General features: G+C 39.8%; 1 protein-coding gene and 1 non-coding gene across 3 annotated transcripts in view; one reads left to right on the plus strand and one right to left on the minus strand.

Annotated features, from left to right (window-relative positions):
- The window catches only part of Med13l (mediator complex subunit 13L), a 198,195-nt gene that overhangs the window by 147,640 nt on the left and 32,864 nt on the right, over positions 1-17,691 (plus strand). Inside the window, exons 10-16 of one of the 2 annotated variants that reach the window (XM_042669550.1) lie at positions 3,298-4,029; positions 5,269-5,494; positions 6,500-6,605; positions 6,940-7,064; positions 10,467-10,566; positions 16,299-16,519; positions 16,923-17,128. In XM_042669550.1, the coding sequence (XP_042525484.1) occupies positions 3,298-4,029; positions 5,269-5,494; positions 6,500-6,605; positions 6,940-7,064; positions 10,467-10,566; positions 16,299-16,519; positions 16,923-17,128 (1,716 nt within the window). The remainder of the gene's footprint in view (positions 1-3,297; positions 4,030-5,268; positions 5,495-6,499; positions 6,606-6,939; positions 7,065-10,466; positions 10,567-16,298; positions 16,520-16,922; positions 17,129-17,691) is intronic. The other variant, XM_042669551.1, reaches the window with a different exon arrangement.
- Positions 200-325, minus strand: LOC122099070. The gene has a single exon (XR_006145841.1). It is a non-coding gene; the product is annotated as a U6atac minor spliceosomal RNA (small nuclear RNA).

Here is a 17,691-nt window from a genome sequence, read left to right on the forward strand (position 1 = left end):
TGATTTGCATTTCTTTTATGGCTAGGGATGTTGAACATTTCTTCATGTGTCTATTGGCCATCCTTCTTTCTTCTTCAGAGAAGTTTCTCTTTAAGTCTTTCGCCCACTTATTTATTGGGCAGTTGTTTCTTTGAGGATTTGTTGTTGGGGGGTTTAATTTTTTGAGTTCCAAGTATATTTTAGATATGAGACCCTTGTCCAAAAACGATGGTTAGATGCCACGAAGTAGGTGGCAATGCCTTAACCGTATGCGTGTTGTCAGGCCCAAGGGCCTCTTCCATCCTTGTCAAGGGGAGTGCTAACCTTCTCTCCTTTCATACAACACTGTTTTGTTTTTTTGTTTTTTTGTTTTTCCTCCTTTGGTCAGTTGTGGGGCATGAACTCAGGGCCTAGGCACTGTTCCTGAGCCTCTTTGTGCACATGGCTAGTGCTCTACCACTTGAGCCACAGTGCAACTTCCAGTTTTTGAGTGGTTAATTGGAGATAAGAGTCTTATGGGCTTTTTCTGCCCAGGCTGACTTTGAAATGCGATCCTCAGATATCAGCCTCCTGAGTAGTAGGATGACAGGCGTGAGCCACCAGTGCCCGGCTAAGGAGCACTGTTTTTAGGAAGTTGCTTGCTTGTGAAGAGTCCTTTGAGCACATGAGGTTCTCCTCTGGTTTTAGGGTAGATGTGGTATGCTGTAGCTGAGTATTTGTTTTTACTTTTGTGTCTAGGCCCTTACGAATTGTGTAATGGAAAAGCATTTTCTGTTAGAACTGATTGATGGATGACTCAGAGCCAAGTTGTAGTCCATCTTTAGCAAATACATAGATTGACTTGTGTCTTTGTCTGACTTTTCCATAATCTAGATTTTTTATTTTTGCTCCCCCCAAATAACCTTTTTACGTACTTTTATCACATACCTTTCATTTTCAGTGCAAATGAATAATGCTTTTCCTTTGTGCTCTGAAATTACTGCTTTTATTTCTTCACCAAATTCTTACACCGTTGGGTCTTTTAATAGCTGTGTGCATACCAGGGTACCACAACACAGACCTCCAGATGTTTATCTCTACACCTTACCTCTCAGGTCATCTAGTCTTTTATTTTGCGGGTGCTTTTAAGAAGTATCCTTGCAGTTGGGAGTATGGCTCAGTGATAGAGCACTTGTGAGCACAAGTGAGGTCTGTCTCTGATCCTTAGCACCTGCAAAGGGGGTGGGGGCAGAAGGGAGGGAAGGGAGGAGGGAAAGGAACATTCTTAATGTTCACATGTCTGTTTTCCCCCTGAGCCAGGTCATTTATTGTAATCTTTCTATTATACTTTTCCTTTCTTATCCCATTAATGTAATCATTTATCTACTTTTCTTCATTTTCCAGTTCTAATCTGTTACTGTTTCACATGACTCCTTTGAAATGTCTGTTTTCAATTTCTCCTCATTCTTTTAGCCACTGCATATTCCTCCTGTTCTCTCTGGCCCTGCTTCTGGTGTTTTCCTACCATCTGTCATCTGGCGACTAGGTGGCTTTCTAAGCCTGATCTTCCTGAAGCCTGCCCAGATCTGATTTCTTCCCTGAACAGGGATTTGCTAGGATTGTCTCCTACCTGTGGGCACAGTCCTGATTGTACCTATTTGGCATTGTTAGTTGAGTCATTTGATACTGCTGTAAGAAACAACTGTAAGATATTATCCTATTTACAGAAGTTCTTACTTGGAAGAGTTTGCTGTAAAAATAAAACAACTACCAAAGGACTGATACATTAAATCTGTGAGAAAATCCAAGTAACAAAGTTGTTATGTGAAAATATCGAGCCTAGCTTTTCAAATGTTGAGACATTTAGATGATGTGATTGAGATATTTTACAATTAGCTTCTCTTCAGTTAGTGTGGTACTATGTTGTACTGTCAATAGCATTATGCTTAGACCACCCTCTTCAAAGTCAGGAATTCTTTAATTTTTAAAGTAGCAATGGCAAGAGTGTTCTCAGATTATCTACTGCAGTATTATCAAACACATTATGGAATGGTCCACTCCTCACGCTACCTAATGGTCTTATGGAGCAGGGCTGCCATCCTGCTGTCCCACTAAACCATCCCATTGTGCCACACAAATCCATTTTACTGCCCACTAGGGCATCATTTAGTGCAATGCAGCAGTAATTTAATGCCACCCTAGTGGCTTTGGAGAGTTACTGCTACACTGCAGGAGAGCTTACAATTTTTCCCTGGGAATGATTTATATATTGGGAGGAACTGGCTGACCTGCTATATAACTTTGTTGCACAGATTAAACCTTGGTATCATGTAGTGGGCCCCGAAGCCATTTCTCATGCTGCTTATGCTTGCCAAGAAGTGTGTTAGCATGTGAGCAGACATGATATTTATTCTTGTTTACATGAAATGGTTCAGGTACATCTGTACACATGCACCCTTTCACAGGCTATCACTTCTGTCCCACTGTAATATGTCTGTAATTGCCCTAGATCCCATCTTTTCTGCATGTAATAAGTATCAAGTAAGGTTTTTAGTATTTTTATCCTATTAAGTTATTAAGTTCTCTTAGGATTTAACCCTTATTATCTTAGTATTATACTTCCAGAGACTTCGTCTTAGTTCCAGTATATAGAATAACTTTTAAATCAGTCTAATTAGATTTTAGTAGAGTGTTATAAAATAGAAATTGAAAATTCTAAGTTTGGGCAGATGATCTTACATTTTTAAGGTCTTAAGATACAGTATGAGTTAGGTCATCTGAGATGTTGACTGACTTAGGAAAATGTAGAGTTCTAATCTTGTAAGAATTAGCATGTTAAATTTCTTAAATCCAAGCTGGGTACTTGTGGCTCACACCTGTAATCCTAGCTACTCAGGAGACTGAGATCTGAGGATTGTAATTCAAAGTCAGCCCAGGCAGAAGTCTATGAGACTTCTTGTCTACAGTTAACCACCAGAAAACCAGAAGTAGCACTGTTGCTCAAAGTGGTAGAGCACTAGCCTTGAGTTGCGACAGTGCTCAGGCTCTGCAGGTTCAAGCCCCGGGGCCTACAATCAATCAATCAATCAACCAATCAATAATTTAAATCAATTTTTTGTTTAACTTGTATGTGATTGATTCTTCAATTTCCATCAATCTGAATTGCATTTTTTAGACACTATAAATCTAATTAGAAGCTGGAGTCCTTGTAGATGTGTTAGCATCCAGTATGTGTGCTAAAAGATGCATCTTTGTCATAGACATTTCTTTTGTAATGTTCTCATGATGCAGTTATTTGTATATGTGTATTTGTAGACTTCATTTTAACTCTCATTTTAGGCATAAACTTTTAAAACGTTGTGCAGTAGGACCCAACCGACCTCCCACAATATCTCAACCAGGGTTCAGTGCAGGACCATCTTCAGCTTCATCTTTACCACCTCCTGCTTCTTCTAAGCACAAAACAACAGAAAGACAAGAAAAAGGAGACAAGTTGCAAAAGAGACCTCTGATACCATTTCACCACCGGCCCTCTGTTGCTGAAGAGTTATGCATGGAGCCAGACACATCAGGACAGAAGCTAGGCTTGGCAGGGATGGATTCCTCTTTAGAGGTGTCTAGTAGTCGAAAGTATGATAAGCAAATGGCTGTGCCTTCCAGAAACACAAGCAAGCAAATGAATCTGAATCCTATGGATTCACCTCGTTCTCCTATCTCCCCGCTACCACCAACACTCAGCCCTCAGCCACGAGGTCAGGAAGCAGAGAGTCTGGACCCACCTTCAGTCCCTGTGAATCCAGCCTTGTATGGAAATGGGCTCGAACTTCAGCAGTTGTCCACTCTGGATGACAGAACTGTCCTCGTAGGCCAAAGACTGCCTCTGATGGCAGAGGTCAGCGAGACAGCCTTATATACTGGTATTAGGCCCTCAAACCTGGAGTCATCAGAGAAGTGGTGGCAAAGTTTTCGTCTCCCGTCCAGTGATGATGCTGAGTTCCGACCTCCAGAACTCCAGGGTGAGAGATGTGACACCAAAATAGAGGGGCCCTCAGAGAGCACTGCACTGCAAAGGTAAGACAGCTCCCTCTTGTCGCTGTCTCTGGGTCGGGGGCTAGGGGGGTAAAGGGGCACGGCCCACTTCAGCCCTTCCTGCCAAACCTTCAGCGCCAAAGAAAATCAGGCTTTTCTTCTCTGTTCAAGACTTTGACTGTGAAAATCGCTTCAATTTCATATACTCTGTCCTTCATGAGGTTAGGCACATATGTCATTATTTATACATGCTGGCATGTAAAGATCCAGTGGCATTTTAGGCTACTTGGTATGTATTATTTTTGGCCTCTAGGTAGAATGGAGTATAGCTTTATGAGACCTCCCAACATACAACCTCCTTGCATGCTGCACTTTTGAGGAAGGCCACATGTGTATTCAAGTATAAGAGAGAAACATCTCTAGTGAGAATATTTCTACAGCTTTGAGTCGCTCATTATTCCACATGCTTGCTACAGATTATCTTTTTAATATGCACCACAGCCATGTTATTATGCTAATTGAGTGACTGAGAAACCATGGTTGTGGGGCCAATAAATGACACAGGATTTGAACCTAAGCAGTCTGTTCTGGGGACCTGTGCTTTTAAGTAGCACGTGGAATTGGAGACAAAGCCGTGTTTCATCTCAGTGTATTTGGGCACTGGTGGCTCATGCCTGTAATCCTAGCTATTTAGGAGACTGAGCTCTGGGGTTCACAGTTTGCAGCCAGCCCAGGCAGGAAAATCTAATTAACCACCCAAAAGAACCAGAAGTGGAACCGTAGCTCAAGTAATAGAGTGCCAGCCTTGAGTGAAAAAGCTAAAGGACCAACACCTAAGCCCAGAGTTCAGGCCCTGTTATGGGCAGTCATGCATATACATACATCCTACACACACACAAAAAAACCAAAAACAGGACTGGGAAGGTGGCTCAATGGTAGAGTGCTTGCCTTACATTCATGAGGCCCTGGGTTCATTTCCTCAGCACCACATAAGCAGAAAAGGCTGGAAGTGGCGCTGTGGCACAAGTGGTAGAGTGCTAGCCTTGGCTGAACCGCTGAGGGATAGGGCCCAGGCCCAGAGTTCAGGCCCCACAGCTGACCAAAAATAAATAAAAAGCAAAATAGAAAACAAAAACAAAACCCTGTTTAAAAAATAAACACACATATACACACAAAATAGTTTTTTTAGATTATTTTAAAGTTCGAACATACTTTTAAATTGCAACAAATCATTTTAAATTGTTTAATCTTGTTTAGATTGTTACTCATTTCCCTTTTTAGACTCCTAGCACAACCTAACAAACGGTTTAAGATCTGGCAAGACAAGCAGCCCCAGATGCAGCCGCTCCACTTCCTTGACCCATCGCCTCTCTCACAACAACCTGGAGATGGTCTGGGAGAAGTCAATGACCCATACACCTTTGAGGATGGGGACATAAAATACATCTTCACAGCAAACAAGAAATGCAAACAAGGGACAGAGAAAGACTCCCTGAAGAAGAGCAAGGTACCCTTTTCCACACCGTGAGTCCGCGTGGTGTGGTTTCTATCTGTGTGATGTGTGTGGGAAGGCTTTGGAGGCCGGATGTTGAGGTAGTCTTGCCTGATCGCTCTGTTCCCATGTTCATGCTCTTGGTACTATTGTATTGAACAGCATATTGCTCCTTTTTTATGTCATGGCTCACCTTTGTTTAAAAGTCAGCCGAACATAAATGAGCGCATATTTTCCAGGCTGGAGCTTATACAGTGCATGTTTCCTCTCATATGCTAATTCTTGTTGGCCTATGCTCCCTCCTATTTCTCTTTATGTATTATTCCAAAGTACCCAAGATGGAAAGGAAAAAAAAAGTGAAAACCAGTATCTACTATTTTTTGAGCACTTATTATGTTACTGTGCTGAGCATTATACCTTTATGCTTTCTGAATTAATATCAACAGTATGCAAGACTGTGCATAGACTGTTACTAATTTTCTCCTGTTCCACTGCACAAATGTGAGTACTGGATGTGTCTGCTGTCTTTAAAAGGCTCTATAAAATACTAGGCTATTTAAAGATACATTCTTAAGATTACAGGAAGTATGACAATGAAAATAAACTAGTACAGTCAAAGGGAATGCTTTTTAAAAAAATTAAAATAATTATTTTTTAGATTACAGAAATTTCTGGAGGTCCTTAACGCTTGAACTATAATTCAGCATCTAAAATGTTACCAAAGGCAGCTTTTAACACCATGGCATTCTTTAACTAAATGCCACCAGTACTATTTAGGAGTAAACCACTCTTCACTCCGAATACCCCAGAGGATTGAGGGGAATGTTGGGAAGTTCTTGGTTCTGTTTAAATTCCAGAGCAAGAACATAAATTTTATTTCTTTGGTTGCATAGACCATGGTTTATCATACTTGTGCTCATAACAAGTTCCATTCAGCCCTCTAATTCTTTGTGTTCTCCCTCATATTCCACACTTTGGGTTGGTGTTCATGTGTTTTGTTTGGCTGAATTTATTACACAGTCAGAGGATGGATTTGGTACCAAGGATGTCACTACACCAGGTCATTCCACGCCGGTGCCTGATGGGAAAAATGCCATGTCTATTTTCAGTTCTGCTACTAAAACAGGTGTGTACTATGATTATTTGCCTCACTTGGATTGTTGCTAAAATAGAATGTGAGGGAGATGCATCTCAATTTAAAATTATATTCTTATTGTTATAGTAGTAATTTGATCTCATTTATATTTTGTCATAGTTTGTTTTTCAGTTCCTTTCAAAACTGATAAACATAATTGGAAATAATTGTCTCAAAATTTAAATAAAACTATAGGAAAGAAGTTCACGAGCAGATCTTACCTATTGAGATCATGCCCTTTCCTCACTTCTTCTTAATTGATCAATCTGCTCATTCTATTTCTTGTTTTCTTTTTTCCTTTTCCTACCCCCACCCTTTTCTACAGATGTCCGACAAGATAATGCTGCTGGCAGAGCTGGCTCCAGTAGCCTTACACAGGTGACAGACTTGGCACCTTCCCTGCATGACTTAGACAACATCTTTGATAATTCTGATGATGATGAACTTGGGGTGAGTCTGCCACAGCTACATATGTAAAAACTTTGGTAAAAGCCAGGTGTCAGTGGCTCATGCCTATAGTCCTAGCTACCCAGGAGACTGAGATCTTGAGATCTGAGGATTGTAGTTCGAAGCCAGTCTGGGCAGGCTGTGAGACTCTTATCTCCAATTAACCAGCAAAAAGCCAGAATTGGAGGTGTGGTTTACAAGTAGTAGAGCACCAGCATGGAGTGAAAAACAAAAGGGTCAAGGCCCAGGCCCTGAGTTCAAGCTCCAGTTCCAGAACACAAAATCAAACAAAGAACTACTAAATAGGAGGCTACTGTCCCTATAGTTGGATCTACTGAGTTTGAAGGCTCTTATTTTAGGTTCTGAATGTTATCCAAAAAGTTTGTATATCTTGAAAAGAGCCTCACTGTTTTGGTTATTAATACAGTATTTAACACATTGGGTTTTGTTTGTGAATGCTTTTTTTTATTACTGTGTTTGTTTCTGGCAGCACAGGGGTTTGAACTCAGGGCCTGTGCTTGATAAGAAGGTGTTCTGCTACTTGAACCATGTCCCTAGCCACCCAATTATTTTATTAAATTCTTCTAAATATTGTTGGACCTAAGGAAATATATGTTTCTTTAGATATTTTTAAACTAGTGCTCACATACCTTTTTAACCATCTAATAAATCAAGAGGATAAGCTTGTATTATGATATTATTTTATGTGCTTTGTACTCTCTAGCTAGCCACATAGATTTGTGGTAGGGAAATAGTATATAGAGTTTAATTTAATAAAAGACTTATGATTATAGTGGAGGGTAAGACCGTTTTTTGTTGATTAACTAGGCCAGTAGTCAGCAAATTCTTGTTCTCATCCTTGTATTTCTCTGTACCTTTGGCAGAATTAGTTCATGATATTTCCAGGAGACCTAGAAATGTGTAAAACATTGTTTCTTTTCTAAGAAGCCACCTTATTAGTTTTTAATTTTTTTCTAGCCATCTGTTCTATAAACATTGTCAAATTAGGTAATGAGTTTCTGTGTGTGGTGGGTACAGAGGCTAGTGATCAAAGTTACCATTATGATTAGACTGTTGCCTTTAACTTGAGACAGTCCTGGACTTAAAGAGAGCACATACATAAAGTTACAATGTACTTATTGTACATTGTACAATACAATTGTGACAGATGAGAATCTAAGGATGCTGGCTAGTTATTTAAGTACAGATGCCTTGCTGGCAAGGCAGCAGTATTTCAGGCTTGAACGTGAGTGGGGATCAGATTTCTAACACCAATTGTGGCTAATTAACAGGTACACCATTAATGTGGCACATACGTAGAAGCTGATGAGATAGATCATAAGGGGTTTGAAGAATGTATTTGACTTGATGTGAAGAGACAGGTTAGAGCTAGGTGTGGAGGGCATTGGTTTAAGTGTGAATGAGCTGTGAGTAAATAGCAAGAAACAAAGTAGATCTGGGTACTGGGAGCTAAGGAACAACCTGCTTATTGCTGATTCTTCTTGGTAGTCAGAGACTGACAGAACTTGAGAAGATTTTGGCTAGGACTCAGGTTTGGGCTTCGCATTTTACCCTCTGGGTCTGGGTGCTGTCCCTGAGCTGCTTTTGCTCAAGGCTAGCAGAGTACCACTTGAGCCACAGCTTCACTTTGGGCTTTTTTCTTGGCCTGGCTTCAAACCATGATCCTCAGATCTCAGCCTCCTGAATAGCTAAGATTACAGGCATGAGCCACCGATGCCTGACAGAGTAGATGTTCTATCTGGTATTTTGTTGGATTGGAATATGAGGATCTGGAATTAGACAATAGCTACATGAAAGAAAAGAACATGGCAATATGAAAAACACAGAAGAACTGACATGTTTCTTTATTGTTTAACTAAGTCCTTTTTGAGTTCTACTTTCTTTGAAAGCCAAGCACTGCCTCAGATTGGTCTTTAAGATCCTGAAAGTCAGGTTAGGTGCTTTAGTAGTGATGGCGATAGCAAAATATAGAAAGGTTAAGAATCACAAATCAAAGAAATAGGAAGAAAGGAAGGAGAACCAGTAAAGTAATATGGATGGGCTGTCATTGTGATTGTTCTGTGTGTTCTGGGCCACTGGACTTATTCTCTGTCCAAACTATAAATTACTCAGCTGCTGATGGCTTACATCTGCAATCTTAGCTACTCAAGAGACTGAGACCTGGAGGTTTGTGAATCTCAGCCAGCCCAGGAAAGGAAAGTCTGTGAGACTGTATCTTCAGAACAACCAACACAAAGCAGAGTTAGGGTCATTGCTCAAATGTTAGATTACCAACTGATACAAGACACTGAATTTAAATCCTAGTACTGTCAAAGCAAAACAATATAAATTGCTATTGGACTTAATAAAGAAATATTTGTTTTGTGAATATGCAAAAGAGAGTTGGATTTTTTTTATTGATTTGTGTGTGTGTGTGTTGAAATGAGTGTTTCTGCTTTGATTTCTAGCATTTAATCATGTAAATGTTTACTTTAAAATCAACTGCTAATTCCTTTAACTAGTTAGTGAAGTTTGGAGATTATTGACCAAGATTTTGTCTCAGATGTCTTTGAACTGAATTTTATTTTTCAACCATATAAAAGCATTGTATTTGCAAAATTTTTACTTTATATGTATTTCATTTTCATTTTTAGTTTTTTGTTTTTATTTTTTGTTGGTCGTGGGGCCTGAACTCTGGGCCAGGGCGCTGTCCCTCAGCTCTTCAGCTCAAGGCTAGCGCTCTACACTTGAACGATAGCACCACTTTCAGCTTTTTCTGCTTATGTGTTCTTAAGGAATCGAACCCAGGGCCTCAGGCATGCAAGGCAAGCACTCTGCCACTGAGCCATCTTCCCAGCCTTCATTTTTATTTTTTTAGAGTATATTTGTATTCTTGAAGCTAATCTTGCATAGAAAAAGAATTGATCTCTTTTGAATTTTATTTTGTAAATAAAGCTATTTTGAGATAGGCAAAGAAGGTGAAAAAATTTTATGGCAAAAATTTAAAAATAGTAGTAGTTTTAGATGGCTTGAGATCTACTTTTGCTTCTTGTCCCAAGCAAGGAACCAGACTATCTGATGGTTATTACTGGAAACATTGTTCTAATGTCATGATTGTGTTCATGAAGACAGACTTGTAGTGACCTGAGAAGGAAGGATTGCCAAAGGTCTGTAGACTGCTTCGATACACAATCTGCCTTCACACACCCAGTTTCTTTTACATGAAAAGCTTGTAGCCATCTCCTTCCTTGTACTGTCTGCTGTGTTTTTTGACATTCACCTGGTGAATATTGTGAGAGGAAGCATTTCTCCTTTATTTAGTATCAATAGGCACATTCTTTGAAATGTTGAACCGCTGCTCTGCTTGAGTGTTACTATGTTTTAATGATAATGATCTGTTTTTAGGCTGTATCCCCTGCACTACGCTCATCAAAAATGCCTACAATTGGGACAGAAGACCGGCCTCTTGGAAAGGATGGAAGAGCTGCTGTTCCTTACCCACCAAGTATGTGAAGAAAGTCACTGAGTTTTGGTCACTGTCTGTAACTCTTATATAACACTCTTATCTTACACTTAGAGCTGCTCTGTCTGAAATCCCCTTCCTTTTCTTTGGGTGTAATTCTGTGAGTGAAAACGAATAAAAGTTGGTATTTGTGATAAGACACAGTTCATTATGTTCAGAAACTGTTGTTTAGAATTCTTAATACTTGTCAGAGTATTACTGTTTATAGTTAAAATATGTAGAAAAATATGTTTTGGGTTTGTGTCTAGTAGGATAAATGCTGTGAACTTGATTTTTAGAGTGATCACTTACTATAAAATACTGCATGAAATGCTTTCATAAATGTAATTCACTCGGGTTTATTGATACTTATCTTTCCTGGTTCTTGTCAAGACACATACTTTTGAGATCAACATGTTTTTTTTTTTTCATGTTGATGAGAAAAGCATACTTTCAGAATATTCTTCTTCACCCATGATTCTTTAGAGTAAATTCAAGGGTAGCTTATCTGGATACTTTGCAGCAGAGTCATAGTTCCATTGCAAATCATTCTTTAAGACCTTCTCATTAACTTCGGCTGGTAATGAGAACAAATTGAGGGTAAAAACCACCGTGTTGTAGGGATGAGTGAAAAAGTTTTATGAACCTATAAATGTAGTGCTGATTTACTCAAATGTGGAAGTGGGACAGATACAAAGATTGGGTTTTGACAGCTTTAGTGGATCCATAGCTTTAAAAAATACTCAAAGCTTTCTCAAGCATGACATGGATAGAAATGAATAATGATGGCTAGCTGGTTGCTGTAGTTTTTTTTTAATTAAACATTTTTCTTTTTTTATTACACTGAGCTGCAGAATTTTTTTAAACATAGAACTTCACAGATTAAAAGAAATTCTACTGAAATAGATAACTGTGGGGTCAAATGAATGCAAGTTTTTCCACGTACTGAACCAATTAATTTGAGATCAAGTACACAGTGCTCTCTGTTCTTTAACTTGTATTCAAAAAGGAATTACTTCAGAATGAACTTACTCAAAAATTGATGATAAAGTGCAGATAATTGATTTAAAATGTATCACAGAAGTGTTAGTACCAACAATATCCACATAAAGTTTGTGTGTATGTGTGTGTGTGTGTGTGTGTGTGTGTAAGTTTATTTTTGTTGGAATTTTTTATTTTTGTAGAGAAGGTATGTGGGCATGTGCATAGGATTTCTGCCCTAGAATGACAATAAAGTAGACTGGCAAGAGGTAGTTTTATTGGACTTACAAAATTTAAAGACTAGATTAGCAATATTCACTAGAAATATAAGCCAGAACCATTTATGCAATTTAGGTTTTCTAGTAACTACATTATAAGGTGAATGTACACATGAAATTAACTTGGAGTGTGACCTCAAGTAGCATAATTCTTATTATTCATTTTGGTCGGTTGTGGGGCTTGAACTCCGGGCCTGAGCACTGTCCCTTAGCTTTTCAGCTCAAGGCTAGTGCTCCACCACTTGATCCTCAGCGCCACTCTGGTTTTCTGGTGGTTTATTAGAGGTAAGAGTCTCACAGACTTTCTTACCTGGGCTAGCTTTGAACTGTGATCCTCAGATATCAGCCTTCTGGGTAGCTAGGATTATAGGCGTGAGCCACTAGCGCCTGGCTTCAAGTAGCATAATTCTTACCTGTAGTTAGTTTGAAAAGTGATCGAGATATTTCACTTTTTGTGGATACTCTTTGAAATTGGTATGTGTTTGGTTGACTTCTGATTTGAATTTCCAGTAGCCCTGTGTAGCTAGTGGATACTAGCTACATGTTCATAATTATTATGTATGTAATAATGAAGGAGGTAGTCAGGTAGTAACAGCAGAGATTTTTCTTGGATCTTGTTAAGCACTTGCTTTTGTGAAGTTTTGTCTGTGACATCATGTCCCTTTGAAGATGGCTTTGAGGAAGCAAAATGAAAGTGAATGTTCTGAAATGGTATCATTTCTTTTCTGTAAGCACTATTTTCACAGCCCCTTCTGAGTGCTAGGGTGAGGGGCACACAAAAATCAGGGGTATAGCCACTATTGGAAGACTCCATTCCTGAATGTGAATGCTTGGCTAACACTGGGAGGTGGTTGGGTGTCCCTACTGAGTTCCAGCCGGGGCAAGGTAGAAAGTCATGGGTCCTGGGGGCAAGACAGCTCCCTCCAGTTTGTTCTGGTAACTTCCTATTTTCACTTTAGCCCCTTTCTAGGAAGAAAATTGCAAGCCATATTTTTCTATTTTGGAGAAGCAAAGTTCATTTTTCTTCCTTACCAACTTAGAGTAAGGCCAATTCCTTTTATCATCTTAAAGCTCTTTTCAGAAATTCACTGTGAGTGAACATCAGTTCTACCTTTTCCCAGTCAAACCCTAATAATTGGGAGTGAAGACTCAGTTTGTGTCATCTTGATCACTTCATGTTCAGGTCTTTGAGGCAGATGTTGGTTTCTGTACATCCATTATCTCATTTAGCATGCAGTGTGAGGAAGACATTACTAACATTCTACTGATGAGGAATTGAAGTTAAGAGAGGGTAAGGCCTTCCTCAGGAATACATGTTAATAAAAATGGTGAAGAGGGCTGGGAAGGTGGCTCAGTGGTAGAGTGCTTGCCTGGCATGCATGAAGCCCTGGGTTCGATTCCTTAGTGCCACATAAACAGAAAAAGCCAGAAGTGGCACTGTGGCTCAAGTGGTAGAATGCTAGACTTTAGCAAAAGAGGCTGGGGGACAGTGCCCAGGCCCTGAGTTCAAGCCCCAGGATTGGGGGAAAAAAATGGGGAAGAACACTTGGTAGAATGAACCTAGGTGTTTCTGCGCACGTGCGTGTGTGTGTGTGTGTGTGTGTGTGTGTGTGTGTGTGTGTGTGTGTGTGTACGTACGCTGTCTTGGTGAAAGTGAACAGGCATAGATGTGCAACTGTACATGTATGTAGAGCACCAGCAGTAAAATCAGGCAGCACAAGTACAAGTGAGGTCATCACATTTCTTAGAGGAAATTTAAAAGCTAGTTTAATGGGAACTTAAATTTTTTTTTTGTAAAGGTATTGTACAGAGGGGTTACAGTTACATAAGTGAAGTAATGAGTACATTTCCTATTGAGCATTGTTACCTCCTCCTTTGTTTTTCCTTTACTATCCTTTCCCTGCCTCACCCCCAACTCCCCCCCTCCAAAAGTTGTGAAGTTTGTTTTCAACATAGTGTCTGTGCATCTAACTGTTACAATGGGTCAATCTGTACCTTGTTTCAGCATTTTGTTATTTTCCTTCCCCAATAGGGACTCTCTTTTTCTCATAAAATGTTTTATCATAGAATATTAGTTTAAAAGCTAATAGGGACTTTTTTTTTGGTAAAATGTTTTATCACAGAATATTTGTAAGTAAAAGGCTATGTTTTGTTTATTATTTTGACTGGAAGAATATTTTTTACATAACTTGAGGATCTTAAGGCAATTTGAAATTTTTTTGTAAGGCAGTATAATACTATAAAATGCATTTGAATTTTATATTAAAATCTTGTAGTCACTGCTCTTTTTTCTTGGGAAAGGTTAAAGGTAAACTCTATATCTTCTATATTTAAAAATATCTGTACTCAGCCAAATCTGAAGACCTTTTTCCACCTTAGGATCTATTACGTAGCATACCAAATAGTTCTCTAGTAGTTTCCTTTTTGATTGTTTTTCTTATTTCTTGGAATTGCTCCCTTTCTTACAGGTAGAATGTTGTCATAGCAAGGCGATGCCTTGCTCACCTTTGGGGATTTCTTTTTTACCATTTGCACTAGTGAATTCTTATATACACAGTACAGTCAATGGAAGTGAGAGTTGAAACTTGCCACCCTGCCTCTGGTGTTCCCCCTTCTATTTTACATGTAGTATCTGTGCCATGGTGAACCTCATCTAACCCAGAGGTTATCATCTTTCTTTCTGAGGAGGTTATTGGAACCTCCTCTGTCCCAGACAGAAAAAAATCAAGCAAGCCCTTTGAGAACTCCACATCTGTTCAAGCTTTCTCTACTAGACGGAGGCCCTGGCCTTAGCAGAACTGTGTCAGGGCACCTGAGCTGTGCCTTTCGGCCTGCTGTTATTTCTTTATGCAGTTATGCCATAGGCAGCAGCTCAGGACAGAATGTGGGCTGGTGGTTTGTATTCATTTCTGGTTAGAGCTTCGAGTCAGATCTTAGTCTATTCACTGGTTACTGAAGACAATAGGATAAGAACTGGGGACCTTGAATAGGATTCCAAATTGCTGATTTAAACTAAATACATTTGCTGGACAGGACTCCCCCCTAGTGGCCAAGCTTTATAAACCCAATTTTAGTGATTACTTCAGGTATATTAAAGAGACTTTTTTAAAAGGATTGGGAATTGTTTACTAGTGGAGGTTTTTTCTTTCCTTTTCCTTTCTTCTTCTTTTTCTTGAAGTTGAACTCAGGACCCTGTACATGGCCTCTTGAGTTGCTGTCCTTGTCCTCATCCTCATCGTCCCCCTTGTCCTTCTCCTCCCCCTCCCCCCCCCTCCTCCTCCCCATCCTCCCCCTCCCCCTTCCCCCCCTCTCCTCCTCCTCCCCATCCTCCCCCTTCTTTATTCTCCTCCTTCCTCTTCTCCCTCCCCCTCCCCCTCCCCCTCTTCCCTCCCTCCCTCCCTCCCTCCCTCCCTCCCTTTCTTTCTTCTTCTTTCTTGTACCTTCCCCCCCCCCCCCCCCCAAGTGCTCAGGACCTGGGCCCCTGTCCCTAGCTTCTTTTGCTCAAGGCTATAGTGCCTTACCACTTGAGTCACAGCACTACTTCTGGCTTTTTCTTATTATGTAGTACTGGGGAATCGAATCCAGGGTTTCATGCATGCTAGGCAAGCACTCCACCCCTAAGCCACATTCCCAGTTCTGAGTATTTCTTAAAATACTTGTTTTTTTTTTTTTCTTCTTAAAACACATGATTGATATCCAACAAATTATATTTTGATTCTAGTCTGGAATGCGTGCAGAATTGTTTCCCCAAAAGGTTGGCACAAAGATCTCCTGAAACCAGTTTTTATTATTTTTAATATTTCATGTATCATTGTAAACACGATGGAATTTGTCTGTGTGCTCACTCCCCTATTCCCTGCCCCCGCCGCCGCCCCCCCCCTCCCCCGCACAGTATTATTAGAGCTTGAACTTAGGCCTTGCACCCTTGCTTGGCCTTTTCTTTCAAGGCTGGTGCTCTACCACCTGAGCTATACTTCCATTTCTGGCTTTTTGGAGATAAAGAGTCTCATGGACTGTCCAGGGTGGCTTCCAGCTGGGATCCTCAAATCAAAGCTTCCTGAGTAGCTAGAATTACAGACATGAGCCATCAGTGCTTAGGAATAGAATTTTAATATTCCAGGGGTAGAATTTTTAATAATGCAGCTACATCTAAATCACTTCCAGTTTCCCTTTCATTCACCTCCTAATACATTTTTTTTAGTAACTATTGAAAGAAAAATGAATATAATAGAGATTTTGTGCACTTAATTGGTGCAAAGTCATATCATAAAGCATTATAGAATATTGGTAAAGTCTCAGAAAAGTATCATTTTTTTTTTACTTGTGACCATCTTTTTAGAAGCTTCCGTTCTTAGTGTGCTCACGTGTAATTGATGTGAACATTCAGTCAGCATTATTTGTGGAGCCCAGTGGGGTGCCTGGGTACGAACGAGGATATTTGTAGGTTTGCCTTTCAAAGAGTTTTCTTTTTTTTAGCAGTTGCAGATTTACAGAGGATGTTCCCCACCCCTCCATCTTTGGAACAGCATCCTGCCTTTTCACCTGTGATGACTTACAAAGATGGGATACTTCCAGAGACAGTGACGGCGTTAGGTATGATGGAGAGTCCTGCGGTCAGTATGGTTTCCACACACCTCCCAGAATTCAAAATGGAAGTGGAAGATGGATTAGGAAGTCCCAAGCCAGAAGAAATAAAGGTAATTGTCCGTGTACTCATGTCTTCAAGGCAGGGTGGTTTTCAAGTGGACTCATATACAGCTTTATTTTTTTGAGACGAGACATGAACTTGGTACCTGATACCTTTGCTCATTGACTGGCGCTCTGCCAACTGAGCCCTACCTCCATCTCCTCATATACAACTTTTAAAAATGACATTATTTATGTGTCATACTCACAGTTTCTAAGAATCTTTTGAGCATGAGGTACCACTGGGCATACTAATTATAGTGTCTTGACTAAACGTTTTGGTAGTAATGATTTTTTAACTCATCAATAAGAAAAATACAGTTTTTTTTGTGGCTGTGTTTATGAAGCCCTGAGCAACTGTGGCGTGTTTTGAACAGTCTACCAGCACTAACACTAGCTGTTTTGTTGTTACAGGACTTTTCATATGTGCACAGACCTCCACCTTTTCAACCATTTGTGGGATCCTCCATGTTTGCTCCACTGAAGATGTTGCCGAGCCATTGCCTGCTACCTCTGAAAATACCCGATGCCTGTCTGTTTCGGCCTTCGTGGGCAATTCCTCCTAAAATCGAACAACTGCCCCTGCCCTCTGCAGCCACTTTCGTTAGAGATGGCTACAAGTACGTGCAGAGACTTTGCTCATTTTGGGCCTTATTTCAGACCATTTGTACTAAGAGAACACTTGTGAAAAGGGGTGACAATAACAAATCATTTGAGACTTGGATGATTCATGATTTTGTGCCCATTATCTGTATAATGTTTCTACATGAGGTTTTTTTTTTTTTTTTTGTCTATACAAATTAGGATTATTTGTATAGAGAAGTGTGGTGCTCATATTTATTCATTGTGAAATCTGACTACCACTGAATCAGACATTGATAGGAGTTGGTTGTATTTTGGGAGTGGTGTTTTATGCAAAGTGATAATTGCAGTATATTACTTAATGGCACCTTAAAATTCAGTATTAATATAGGTAAATTTCTCTGTCGCTGACCCCACATCATTTTGAAAAGCAGCAACAGTGGCAGTATGATTTGATGGATGAAAAAGGTGTTCATGAACACTGGGCAGATTTCCTGGTGTCTGGAAAAACAGTGCTTATCTCACCAACATAATCAACTTTCTTTGGAATAAATACTGTTTTAATAAAATACAATGCTATAAAATAAGAAACCAGGTACTT

This window comes from Dipodomys spectabilis, unplaced genomic scaffold (assembly GCF_019054845.1).
Source record: "Dipodomys spectabilis isolate Male_0828 unplaced genomic scaffold, ASM1905484v1 ptg000499l, whole genome shotgun sequence".
In the NCBI taxonomy this organism is placed as follows: domain Eukaryota; kingdom Metazoa; phylum Chordata; class Mammalia; order Rodentia; family Heteromyidae; genus Dipodomys; species Dipodomys spectabilis.